The sequence below is a fragment of the Gopherus evgoodei genome, chromosome 12 (genome assembly GCF_007399415.2).
Source record: "Gopherus evgoodei ecotype Sinaloan lineage chromosome 12, rGopEvg1_v1.p, whole genome shotgun sequence".
Lineage (NCBI taxonomy): Eukaryota > Metazoa > Chordata > Testudines > Testudinidae > Gopherus > Gopherus evgoodei.
Genome location: NC_044333.1, coordinates 6,627,863 through 6,642,109, shown reverse-complemented (window position 1 = coordinate 6,642,109; position 14,247 = coordinate 6,627,863). Strand labels below are relative to the sequence as shown.

The window sequence follows — 14,247 nt, the reverse complement described above, 5'->3', positions numbered from 1 at the left end:
CTTAATTCCAGAGAGTAGAACAGCATTCTGCAAGGAGTCCCCTGGAGTTTACTGGGACGATTTGAGGAGCAAGGGAAGTGTTCAGTACAAGTTAGGGTGGCAGAGCTAGGCCCAGAATAATTACCCCTACTGTACAGCAGTCACTTGGGATAAAAGAAAGAGAATGATTTCAATAAACCTTCAAAGTCCCCTGCTGCAAACAGAAATGTCTTGGCTTCATCTTTGCATTTCTCTTAGCAGTGGGAGCCCATTCCCCGGTGACAACCTTCTGTTCAACTGACATTATCTCCCCATTAATTCAACTCTCCCATTTCAATCACTGGATGAAAAAAGTGAGGAAACAGTATTAGATTTCCCCTGATTCTTAAATGCATTTCCCAGGCAAGATGTTATCATAAACAGCAAGACTTTAATATGAATAAAGAGCATCTACTACAATGTATATTTATCTCCAGAGCTGTTACCAGACTTTTCAGGGACCTTGTGCAGGTTTCTTTAAGGTCAGTCCTGCAGGAGCCAAAGATCAATTTTCTATCGAAGAGACAAAGGGATCAGAGGTGGCCAAAGTAAACAAATACATGTGGCCCACACAGCTCTGCACTCACTCCTCTTCAATATGCGGGGGAGACCAACATGCAATTCCTATCTCCAGCCTAGTGGCCGGATGGAGCATTGCAGGCCCGGGCCACCCCACCCATATTAAAGAAAAGGGTGGCTTCAATCTGTGGTTCTAATATGAGCCAAGTCTGGGTGCCTCTGTCGTACAGACAGACAGAGAGCACAAGGGAACTAGGACTGGAGTCGATTAGAAAAAAAACAGTCTCCAGCTTGAATCCTTCCGATGGTGCTGGATGTAATAGTCATGAAAATACAAGAGCATCATGAGGGGAGGACCCAAGACCAGACTGGTCCACATGAAGATGTTGCCAAAATTATCACCAAAAAGCCTTTTCATTAGACAAGCCAGTGGGACCTGTAGGGAGAAGCAAACACCAGTCACTAACAATAGTCTTCCCAGTAGTTTCTACCATTTTCTAAATGGTGTAAGTGCCCTTAACTAGAGAACAGATTCAAAATGAATTTGCTTTTATATAACAGTGACTCATTTTATTTCTAACACGTCCCTTTGCCAAAGTGTCCTGAGCCTGTGCAGAATAATAAAACAATTAACAAAATCATTAAAAATACCACCTGCTAATAGCTTAACAACTAAACAGTCACAAGGAGAAAGAAAGGTCCTATACAGAGAGCCAACAGATGTCAAACTAGAAGTCACTGTTGGAACAGAAGGGCTTGAAGATGGTTTTTAAAGGTAGGGAGAGATTAAAGAAGAAGATTTCAGGGGGGGAACAAATTCAGCACCACACAAACCATCATAGCAAAAGAGCGATCGTTACATTGAGGAAATTAACCCTCAAAATGTAACAGGTTTTAAACCCAGGTGGAGCTATAGTGTAGAACAGGTGGCCTGAGTGAGTTTTACTGAGCTGGTTACAAGACCACAGTAAAGTTTCTTCTTGTTGGCTTAAAAAGATTTTATAAACTGTTCAGGGTTAAATTACTGCAGAATTTGGCACATTTCTTCTCAGATTGCCAATGGCTCTAAACATGAAACCAAAGAACAAGGAAAAATTTCTCTGCGAGGGGTTTAGAAGCCAAGACGTCTGATGTTTGGCATTTTTTGCCATAAAAATAAAACGGGGGGACAGGTTTTTTTAACATCTTTACTGCATGTCAGAAAGCGACAGCTCAAAAACATTTTGTCGTGTAGCTCCTCAGCATGAACACCAGAAACCCTGGACTTGGCAAAGCTTTTACTCGTGGTTTAAACAAAAAGCTTCATGCCTTAATTATAGAGATCACGGCTAGTTAGCAACAACAGTACAAAGAGCTTGGTAACCAGTCCCCTGTTAGATTTACATTCACTGGCAGAGTTTCCATCTTAGCATACCTGAGCTGCCATAGCAAAAAACATCCAAAACCGGAACATCTTCAGTGGGATGGCAATTAGATACTGAAAAAGACAAAAGCAGGGATCTGAGGCGCACTGCCCTGAAGGAGACTACGAGACTCTGCTCTTTACTATAATAAGCAGTGGATATGGGAGTGTGATGGGCCCGATCCTGACATGATTTCAATAAGGCTTTTTCCTGAGGAAGGAATGATGTTGATAAATTCCCTTCATAGTCAAAGGAGTGAAGAAGGGGAAAGAGAGCCTCCTGAGATGCATAGCTCGTAAAGAACTACCAGCCTAGTACACTGACCATAGGGACCAGGGTGGGGCAGAGGACAGCCAGCATTGCTGGCATCAGCCTGAGCTCACGTGCTCTGTCTAGTTCTAAAGCACAGTCATTTGGACAGCTAAATGCCAAGCACCAAGAGTATACACAAGGAAGTCTCCTTAGCCCTCTGGCCCCGTCCCTGCATGCAGCAGCAGCAGTATGGCTTGCACATGTGCTGGGCTGCCTCTGGCCAGGGCCCTGTCAGGCTTGGGCCTAGTTCCCCCATGACAATCTCTGACGGTCTCAAAGCAGGTGTTTCTGGTGTCTCGGGCAGCTGTAACTGCACCTATGCTGCACCCTGGCCATGGAGGCAAAAGAGACTGTGGCAGGTGGGTTAAGTAACAGGTCATGCAGCCATCCACCGTCTGCAGGAATAGGATTCTTCTACTATCCCCAAGGCTGCATGAGTCCACAGGAGCAGACACCTGAGCAGGCTGTTCAGAACTGGGCTCACAGTGCCAGTGCAGGATATTGAGTGACTCAGAACCTTTGTTATGAAATGTTAACACAATGGAATTTCCCAGGGGCCCAGTGCTAGAGTTAAGCTCTGAAATGAGCGAGAGAAAACTGGGAATGATGAAAGCAGCACAGACCTTAAAAAAATCTGTGCACCATCAGCACTGTGGGGATCATCAGTTACTAGTGATGGATTTTTCAGTGGGAAAGAGTCCCATATTCAAGGAGTTAATTATTCCAGAAAAAATTTTAGGCTGGGAAGTTGGCATATCTACGCCTGCTAACCTGCCTCAGTAGCACTTACCTCTGGCCATGCCCTCTTTTTAATGGACCACACCCCATTTTATAGCCACATCTCTTACGAGGCCCTGGGTCGCTGTCTGACTAAGTGGAATGAGACTCCTTCTGCACACCTGATGGATTCCAGACTGGTGAAGCTTAGCCTACTTTGGCATTTAAGCCCATTTTCTGTCTAACTTACACTCATAGACTCATAGACTCTAGGACTGGAAGGGACCTCGAGAGGTCATCGAATCCAGTCCCCTGCCCTCATGGCAGGACCAAATACTGTCTAGACCATCCCTGATAGACAGTTATCTAACCTACTCTTAAATATCTCCAGAGATGGAGATTCCACAACCTCCCTAGGCAATTTATTCCAGTGTTCAACCACCCTGACAGTTAGGAACTTTTTCCTAATGTCCCTTGCTGCAGTTTAAGCCCATTTCTTCTTGTTCTATCATTAAAGGCTAAGATGAACAAGTTTTCTCCCACCTCCTGATGACACTCTTTCAGATACCTGAAAACTGCTATTATGTCCCCTCTCAGTCTTCTCTTTTCCAGACTAAATAAACCCAGTTCTTTCAGTCTTCCTTCAGAGGTCACGTTCTCAAGACCTTTAATCATTCCTGTTGCTCTTCTCTGGACCCTCTCCAATTTCTCCACATCTTTCTTGAAATGCGGTGCCCAGAACTGGACACAATACTCCAGTTGAGGCCTAACCAGTGCAGAGTAGAGCGGAAGAATGACTTCTCGTGTCTTGTTTACAACACACCTGTTAATGTATCCAAGAATCACGTTTGCTTTTTTTGCAACAGTATCACACTGTTGACTCATATTTAGCTTGTGGTCCACTATGACCCCTAGATCTCTTTCTGCCATACTCCTTCCTAGACAGTCTCTTCCCATTCTGTATGTGTGAAATTGATTGTTCCTTCCTAAGTGGAGCACTTTGCATTTGTCTTTATTGAACTTCATCCTGTTTACCTCAGACCATTTCTCCAATTTGTCCAGATCATTTTGAATTTTGACCCTGTCCTCCAAAGCAGTTGCAATCACTCCTGCCACTGACATTGCCAGTACATTTAGTCCCATAAGCTAAATGCTTCTCAGCTTGCATACCCAGGCCACACAGCCCAGACTGGGGTCTGTAGAAGAGAGACCAGTAGAATCTTCGTAGATTTCTCAGTTTGAGTGAATGATCTGTTAAAAGTCAATGACAGTCATTTGTGGTCTCAGGACAGTGCCCCCTTGCTAATGCTTAGAACTGTCAGATCAGCGCTGTTGTGACCTACCTCACAGAAACATGCAGAGAGTAGGAATACTGTCATTCGGGCCTGCCACTTGTCGTAGCCGTGATGCAGCAAGGGCCTGTAAACATGTCTATATACACGAGCCAAAAGAAGAAGAGTTACTTACATTGTTTCCTGGTCAGTCAGCCATTAATATCTGTATTAGTCCGACAGAGCTAGAGATGTAGCTTATACCAGGGTAACTCCACTGAAGTCATTTGAGATACTCCAGATTTACACCAGTAAATAAGTGCAGAGTTTGGCCCACAGGAAAACTAGTTTGATTTACAAAAGCACTATTCATTAGTTTCCTGCCCTTTCGCCCTACGCAGTGACAGAAGGAGCTAGGGAGAAGGGTAACTGCACTGAACTGGCTGTTGCTGGTAAGTTGCAACCTCCATAGACTCTCCTGGGTTCTGTGAGCTTCCACATGGATTTTAGTAGCTTACTGGTTCCTCCATATGTTTTAATGAACATGCATCAAAAAGATAATTAGGCCGAGATTTTCAAAAACGGGCTATTCATGTTGCTTCCAAGTTCATATTTAAGGTACTGAAAATGAGTGGCCTGGTTTGATTTTCAAAAGTGCTAAGCCCCAGTATTGCCATTGAAGTCAGCTGAATCAAAATCGGGCCACTTATTTTGCTACCTAAATATGAGCTTAGAACCCCATTTTGAAAATCTTGGCAATAGCTTTTACCTACAAGAGTGACCCTGCTTCTTGCACAGTACATTGATGGAGAGCAGCGTTAAGAAGATCAGGGGGTATGATTCTCGGCACTGTCGGGGTTAGAAAGACCACACAGCTCTTCAGACTCGTTACTCTGCTACTGTGGCTTAGGCAGCACATACAACATCATAACAAGGAACTCGGTCAGGTCATGCCCAGGTAACATGTGAATGGAGTAGCACTGGCTTTGTTGGGAGCAGGAGTCACTTTAGCACAGGCTCCAAATATTACAGGTTCTTAGTAGACTAACAGGTCACTATTTATCCTTCCAAAGTTAACGAGGCTTTTAGGCTGGAACACATAATGGCCTGTTCAGCCCTTTGAACCTGTACCGGAAGGTACTATAAGAGCTACCAGTTTCAATGGACATTGACTAGACACAGAATCTATTTGTTTGAGATGTAGAACCAGATAAGAGCCAGTGTACAGCTGAGATAGTGCAGCTGAGATAGGGCTGCATGCTGGGGAATCTTCAGTGCTAAAGAATCCTTTCTCCCAACCTGCTACTGCAGCCTCAATAGCCCCTGCCACCAACATAGCCCATCTGCACAGGGAAAGTGACTGGGAATGGCAGACCCACCATTCTGCACGTTCCCTGGCCCATCCCTGACCAGCTACACACTGGTGTGAAGCCTCAAGGAAACCCTCATGGCGCAGGGGTCTGTGATGCAAAAGGGTTCCACACTCCCTGATGAGCAGGAGGTTCCCAAATTGCATCCCCCACAACTGGAACTGCCCAGACCAGAACCCCCTGCAAACTGCAGAGGGGACAGGGTTTGTCTATGGGGTTGCTGTATTATTCCTGAAGATCTCATTCTCAGCAGCACACGCTAGATTCTTGGTTATTTTAAAGCGTTGAACTTAACAAAACTATTACATTTCCTTCACTACCCTGCTATTCCTCCACGACCACCTGAAATTTAAAGCGCACCTATTAATTATGCCTAAATGTCAAGGCTTTATTGCAACACCTCAGAGTTAAATTTCAAGCCAGCAGAACTACTGATGTGAAACAGCAGGCGAGTAGAGCCATTCATGGTGATTTAAGCCTTCACAAAGAAAATCATTTATTAATTATTATTATTATTATTGATTCCCAGCAGCAATATTTCATCTCCTAAATGAAACCGAATCTTAACTGAAAAATGCAGAACTTATTTTTGTACCTGTCTAACCACTTGTGGGCGGGGATATTCCACCTGGACCAGAACTGTAAGATGGAGTCTGCATTCCTACAAGAACAGAACAAGCAGAAGGGACATCTTTGTATAGCACAGAAGGAAGAGCATACTCCCATTCTACCGGACACACATTTTTCAGCACCAATTTTGGTTCACCAAAAATCAAAATGCAGCTCAGTCAATCTGCTGATACAACTGCATTTTCCATGGCACTACTGAAATAACCTCCGGATAAGGACTTTGGTGTTCTCTGTAATGCAACCCCTGGAGTCAGAAATAAATGCAGTGCTTGCTATTTACAGTACAAGCATTTAAAAAAAATCAAGTGCACCCTGGAGTATTGTACAGTTAAATCCACTGACTCTCACATGTAACTACTCTGCAGTTGATTTGCATGCATATATCCCTCCAGTGGTAAGCTCATCATTTGTACCAGATCTAGAACTTGGGAGCCAATTATTTCACACTTAACGATGACACATGATTAAGGCTATGATTTAATCACAGGTATTTTTAGTAAAAGTCATGGACAGGTCACAGGCAAGAAACAAAAAATCACAGCCCTTGACCTGTCTGTGGCTTATACCATAAATACCCATGATTGAATGTTGGGGGGGGGGGGGGCTGCTCCAGCCGCCACTGGGGAGGGGAGCCCCAGGGCAGCCACTGCTCCAGCTGCCTGGGACGGCTGCTGGCAGCCACCAACCTGTGGCTGCTCCCGTTGGTCCCAGGACTGCTGCTCAGGCAGTCCCCAGTGCCAGCTGCCTGGGGCCACCAGGGCACTGGCCAGTGCGGCTGGCCCCAGGGCCAGGGCAGCTCCAGCAGCAGCTGGCTATGGGGCTGTCCGAGCGGCTGGCTGCAGAGCCGCTCCAGTAGTGTTCAGTGTAGCTGGCCCTGGGACCACCTGACGCCGGGGTAAGGTGCTTGGGCGGCCTTGGGGTCAACCACACCAGCCGCTGTAGAAGTCACGGAGGTTGCAAAAAGCCACAGAATCTGTGATTTCCGCGACCTCCGTGACAAACACGGAGCCCTACATATGATGTATTCTGCTAGGCTATGAAACCATTAAATGCTGTGTGTGACAGCACAGGCGCTGGCCTTTTAGGCACTCTGGCTTGCTGGGGATATTTCAGTGTAAGCCAGAGAGCTGTGCAGCCTTAAAATCCCTAGTCGGAAGGGAGTGAGATGTGAAAGAGAGGTGACACTGGGAGCTGGAAGCCTGAACTGGATGCCCTTGGTGGACCATGGAGGGGAAATACAGGTGCAGTTGCCTTGAACTGTGACAATGAGTTTAATACTTTAGGTCTCTCATTGTCAATGAATCAGTTATCAGACTTAATTGTAGAAAGGAAAGGCTAAGGTATTGGGTATGGAAACGTACAGGGAAGAGAGAGCCCTGAAAGCCAGTCATTTTTTATTTCAGCTAAATTCAGTATCTAAAAGAGCTGCAGAAGTTAGCGTGCCTCCTCCAGATATTTTAAAGGATGACTGAGAATGGCAACTCAATTTTAAAAAATGAAAGAAAATAGCCCCTTCTTCCTGCAGATCTCACACCTCGTATTTTCTAGACCTGATCAGCATGAATTCTTGTACGTTTTGTAAAGATGCCGCAGGGCATAATATCACTTCAAACTTTTCAGTGTTACCTAATTTAAGTGGCAGCCATTCCTACTTTCCCTTTTACAGCTTTGGCAACCTGAGATAGGTGAATAGTCAATCAAAACGATGACGAGGTATCCACCACCTACTGCACTTCCTGCCTCTCACCCACTCTTCTGGAGTGTAACATCCTGGTTCTCCTGACAATGCTTATACCAGCAACAGAAGATTATGCATCCAAACGGAACTTACTCTGATGACACTCTATTGTGGTTCTCTTGAATGCTGTATCTATGGAGCTAGTTTACATTTAAGTTATACTGTAGTTACAAAGAATTTACACATGGAGCTTACGACCAGATGACAGTGTCTGAGTCTCATGGTATTTGGTGTGTGTCTTAAAACTCCAGCTCCTAGAGTCATATGAATATGGGAGAATCTCAGCTTTTTGTAAAAAATTAAGTTTCTAGCCTGATATCTGCGGAGCAAAATTGGAAAACGTGGACTCTAAACACTCAACTACCAGAAGGCAAATAAAAAAAGCCAAAAGTTTTGATTTTTTTTAAATCTAATTTTTGAGCAATCTAATGCTTTTTAAGGCCTGATTCATGGTCTTTGAACACTTGGGGTTGGCAATGCTGTACTTAATATTTACACTTATGAAGTATTTGTCCCTGGGGGTAGTGACTTGCCATTGGGTTAATGGAGTTTGTTTCTGTTATTAGGTAACAAGTAGGCATCAGTGGAAGCCAATTAGGGGGTGCAGTCTCTGTCCTTGGAGAGCAGGAAATGTAATCACTGATCACCCTGACACGGGATGGGACAAGGATGCAAGGGGAGCCTCGGAGCAGGGCAGAGCAGAAATACCATGGGGCATCCTGACTGACAAAGCAGACAACCCACCAATAAGCCCTAGGCCCCTGGCCTGCGGGGTCGCAGCGCCACTCAGGTTTGGCCTGCCACTGGGGAAGGAGAGGGGACAGCCAGGCCAAATTTGAGCAAGTGGCATTGTGACCCCATGCTCGGGGGTCCCTTTGCCCTGCCCCATGAATTTGGGCCCATGGCAAATGATTCGTTTGCCTATGCCTTAAACCTGCATAACTGGGTCCTGTAGACAGCACCATGTCAAGCCCTGCCAACTGCTCCTTCTCTTGCCTCCAGCTGAAATTGGGGAAACCTGGACTCAGTGTGACTCAGAGGCAGACCCAGTCTGCTAGGGGTCCTGCAACAAGCCTATGTACTGTACTGAAATCCTCCCACTGAAATCACTGCCCTAATTTTCCCACATACTGCAAGGATTAGACCAGTAGATCTATGGAATGGCTTTGGAGCACTTTCCACACATGCACCTTTCTGATTGTTGGTAAAAAAATTAATCTCCTTAATGCCCAACAAAGACCAAAGTATCATGGTTCTTTACATCCCTTTCATAACTTGCATCTCGTAAATCCACTCAGACACTGCAGGTGGATTATGCCATTTCTTGGGAGGCTGAAATCGTTCGTGCTTCCTTCATGTCTCCTGATCCATCCACAGTATGTAGAAGATCCCTTCCACCCCTGCAGGCCATGACTCATTGCTTAACTGTATACATGCATGCACCTGTTCTCAGCAGCAGCATAGTTAGGCTGTAACTAACATCTCTGTGTGCCAACAACTTTAAAGTATTTTCTGTACCAATGCTTAGGAAGTGAGTATCAACAGAATAATTACTCTATATTTTATGACACACGTACCATATATATAAATAATATACAGGAAGGTGTGTCATTTTACCAGGTTGAAAGCCAAAAGCACAGAGAATTCAACTACAGTACCTGCAAAGTAGGCATGTCCAGATACAACTGTGTTTGAAAATTAAATAAACGATTTTTTTAAAAGAACCCAAAGTTTTTTTTAAAATGAAAAATATCCCTTTCCAATCTGAAGTACTGCAGGCTTTTGAGCTACTTATGCCAACTAGATCTTGCCAGGAAAAGCCGGCCCCTGGAATCCCTATCAGTTGCTAGTGATACTGACATTACCAGCTTTTCTGCAAATAGAGGTCAGATCAGTGAAAATCAGGCAATGGTTTAAAGTGTAGACTTTGTTTTAGAATTCTCCTGAATCTTGTTTTCACAAGCCCACGTCCTGTGCAAATGGCAGTGGAAACAAGAAACAAATGCCAAAACACTTGCTACTTTCAGCTGCTGGCTTCTGTTTCCTGCTTCCACGGGGAATTAGCCAAAGTAAGGTAAAGCCTAGATTTGTGGACCTTACCTGAATTTTTTTTTAACAGATCCAATGTCTAGTTCTGCAGAGATAGCGGTAAAAGTTAAAGTACATTTGTAAAGTTTATGAGGCAGATTCTTGGGACGTCACTTACATGCGTGCAAAGTGCGGTGTAAATCATTGTCTGTCTGATTAGGTGACCTTTAAACATCCTCTTTCCATTGTGTAAATGACTGCACAAGGTGCAAAGCAACAGAGCATCTACATCTGTATTTTAAATTCCTTACTTTGCTTTCCCCAGCCCCACTGTTACCTAACAATGCTAACTGACTAACAGTTACAGAAATCCAGTCTGTCATGCTAGATACTTGTACAGGTCAAGCCTTTGCCAACCAAGCAGATTCCTCTTTTTTTGGAATGTTAATTTTACAGTCTCCCTGCTGACATTAAGCATGACGCAGAGCAGGCCGATTCTATTAAGCAACAGTGATCTGTTTTGACAAGAGGTAAAAGAAACCTTACCACCAGTCTAGATAAAATTGCCGGTCTCCAAATCGGAGCAGTTCTGCAAGGCAGTTGAGGCAGGAGTGAAAGTACCAATAAAAAAAGATCATCCAAATGAAATGATTTGGCACCTGTATGGGGAACATAATAAAAACAATCTTTCCCTGCCGTACACTGCAACTCCTCCAGCGCTGCTTGAACAGAGTCAGATCTAAACTGTCCCTTGCCACAGCAACTGCTCTCATAAAGAGACCTACCTTCTGGATTTAAAGTATCCAGTTGCAAGCGATGCAATGGAGACAGGCTTTTAAATATGATTAATATAAAGAAACACATGGAAATGATTCAAATATAAATAAAGCTCGTAGACTAAGGCAGGGCAGGGTTTCCATAGGAAACTGAGAAACTATATGGGCCTATGGTGTGTAATGAGGTAATCTGGAATTGAACCTAGCGAATACTGAGAAAGTGAATAACTGGCTGGAGTCAGGCAGAGGATAGACAAACTTTTCCAGGCAGTAGTTCCAATGCTCCTCATAGATCTGGACTGAGTTGTGCCCTGAGGAGATGGCTCAATGTGGGAGGGCAGGGTAGATTTTTTTATCTTCAGCGTGGATAAAAATATAATATGAACTAGAATGAATGAAATACATTCCTCTTGTACCCTTCAGGTTTCCAACAGGGAAATACTCATCCATTAACTATGGTCCCACCTTCAATGCTTTGTTTTCTGTTTTCTTGTAAGAGATAATATCATTTCTGGCCTTGTCCACACACACAAGACATACCGCTTTAACTACACCATGTAGCAGTACTACCCCCCATGGGTGGATGCAGTTAGACTGGAATAAAGGTGCGTTTATCAGTATCGGTTAGGGTTGGTCTACACACTAATCCCAGCATAGCTATGTCAGTGAAAAAGCCACAACTCCTAACAATTTAGCTATGCTGACAAAATCCCCAATGTAGATGCTGCTGTGCCAACAGAAGAGTGCTTCTGCTGACATAGCTAATGTCGTCTGGGGAGACGGCGTTTCTACACCAGCATAAAAGTTCCTTCTGTCAGTGTATTCACACTATGGGATTATGCCAGTATACATTTTACTATAGACAGGAAGGGAAATAAGCTATACCAGTGCAAAGCACCTTTCTACAGCTATACCTGAATCTATACTAAGGATTCAACCAGAATAACTATTTCAGTTTTTAAAAAAAAAAAAGCACACCCCTAACCAAAAATAATTTTATTGGGACAAAATCTGTGTGTAGACCAGGCCTTATATTTGCATAGCACTTTTCCTGCTGAGGGATCCCAACATGCTTTACAAGCTAGAGAATGGTATAGACAGCCATTTCCACTGAACGACTGCTAGCTCTCAGGTAGCACGACAGATGAGGGGGACCCAGCATTCTGCGTAACAGTGGCGGAAGAGGATATTTTGGCCAAGGACACAGGACAAACCGCTAGACTTTCTAAAAGTGACCTGAGATCTTTAATCTCTATTCAGGAGAGACAGGATCTTGACTTCTGAGGTTTCATCTGAAAGATATGCACATGGGAAATTGCATAAAACTCAATTTATCTACAGTACCTTGGAAGAGTAAAGGGTGTCACTGGCCCTTTTGGGCGTCAATCCTCAAGATTTCAGGGAATCTAGCTAAGTCAAACTTGATGCTTAGGTCACTAAGCCATCATGTCTGACACACATCTAGACTGGAGTTGATTGTCTGCGTCTTTGCATGTTTTCCAGTCCCCCTGTTTGTCTCCCAGGAATTCGCAGAGGAGCTTTGCAATTTTCTGTTCCTAGAAAACTGCAGTAAACAAAACAGAGCGAAATCCTGGCTTCCCTGAAAACAGTGAGAGTTTTGCCACTGACTTCAGCTGGGCTTGGATTTCACTTCAAATTTCCAGACATCTGCCACAATGGGAGTGTAACAGCAGCACTTTTTAATGGGCTTTGGTTTGCTGTTTAGTACAATCCCATAACAACTTCAGTAAAACTAATACAATTAGTAATGTAATCACTGAATATGTGTAACTCCCAGGGGAACATCAAGGGAATATCACCCCTTGTTTTTTTTTTTCTAAAATGAAGGGTTACATTTTCCCACTGATACACTAACAAGCATAGGACACCACATAATACCTTTTTCTGCTCTCAGTTTAGTTCAGGATGAGATATGATCAAATGGAACATGATGGCAGTTTAAGATCCCAACAAAATGCAGTGCTATTCTGAAAAGTGATCATGTCAAACTGGATTTACTCAAACGGATCTGTTTCCTGATCCTGATTTTTTGCTTACTTTCATGGGTGTAAATAAGGAGTAACTGTACGAAAATCAGTGGAGCTTCCTGGTGGAAAACCAAGGAAGGGGAGAGGTGAATTAAGCACTTTGTGTGCATCATAACTGCTGAATTCAGGGACATAGCTCTGCAGAAGCAACCCAGCTAAGAGTGAACTGGACTCTGTTCCTTCCTGTGCAACATCAGTTCAACAGGATACACAAAGTATGTCAATCTCCAGGACTGACAGGCTGGCCTCTTCCACAAGTACTAAATCCATTTAAAGCAAATAAAAAAAGATGTTGATACCAATCCATTGCCATAACGACCAATGGGGCTTAGTGCTATGGAGGCAGAGCACGCAGCCTCTGAGGAGAGGACCTCTTCATCACTGACGTGACGAGCAACCTCTCATGGTGTTAATGGATCCAAAGGGAATGTGGCCTATGCCTCCTTGGCCAGAAGCACGGGACTGCTGACAGGCCTTGGAAGGGGACACTACCCAGCTATGAACAGACGTAGCGTAAAACAGGGGACAGTGGAGGACAGTTTAGGGCTCCACCAGGGATGTGGAGGGCTTTCCCACATATCAGTGAGGGAGGTGTTTGGGGAAAAGAAATTACTGATAACTTAACACAAGGGTTTTCACTCCAGCTCACTATAGGATATTTTGTCCCCTCCTCCCGGGTGAGGACCTGCCAATACCGATCCATGCACGTCACCTACAGGCTGGATTACTGTTATTCATGGTATCTGAAGCAGAATGCGAAAACCACGCACAAGCGCTATATGGTATAGAATACAGCTGCTCACCTTCTCCATGGCTTAGGCTGCTGTGAGCATATCAGGCTAGTGCTCAAGCCCCTCCAATGGCTCCCAGTTAGCTTCTGCTGCCAATTTAAGGCCCTGGTCCTTATTTTCAAAGCAATTAATGGATCAAGCCCTAGTTACATCGAAGATCGAATTTTGATATTTTAATCATGACAACAGCTGTGCTCCTCTGGGACAATGCAGATCACAGAGCCCAGAATGAAACACATGAGAAGTAGGGACAGACCATTCTCAACTGAGCGGATCTGCCTATGGAATAAACTCGTAGAGGAGACTGGGCCAATCCAGAATGTGCAGGTCTTCAAGAAATGCTGCAAAACCTTCTTCAAAAAAGTAATTCCACCACAAGAATGACACAACACTGGCACCCCCTTGTATCCAGTAATCTTCAATACCGATACCCTCTTCTGCCCAATAACCCTTACCCAGAACAATGATAAAAAAAGAAAATACCATACCTCAAATAAAGGTTTGACTCCAAAAACTGAGACATGCCAGAGATTCCATGAAGTCCACTAGGGACTTCACTATTGCTACAGATTTTACATGGAAGGCAATCAGATGCTATGGTGATGGGCAGCAATATAAAACCCTAA

General features: G+C 44.2%; 1 protein-coding gene across 5 annotated transcripts in view; it reads right to left on the bottom strand.

Moving 5' to 3' along the window:
• Window positions 1-407: 407 nt before the first annotated feature.
• LOC115660641 (diacylglycerol O-acyltransferase 1-like) overlaps window positions 408-14,247 on the bottom strand; it is a 46,046-nt gene continuing 32,206 nt past the window's right edge. For all 5 annotated transcript variants that reach the window (XM_030582252.1, XM_030582249.1, XM_030582250.1 and 2 more), the window contains 5 exons: window positions 10,553-10,665; window positions 6,206-6,271; window positions 4,313-4,400; window positions 1,952-2,014; window positions 408-973 (listed from right to left, as the gene is read on the bottom strand). In XM_030582252.1, coding sequence (XP_030438112.1) covers window positions 806-973; window positions 1,952-2,014; window positions 4,313-4,400; window positions 6,206-6,271; window positions 10,553-10,665 — 498 coding nt within the window. In that variant the 3' untranslated portion in view covers window positions 408-805. The remainder of the gene's footprint in view (window positions 974-1,951; window positions 2,015-4,312; window positions 4,401-6,205; window positions 6,272-10,552; window positions 10,666-14,247) is intronic.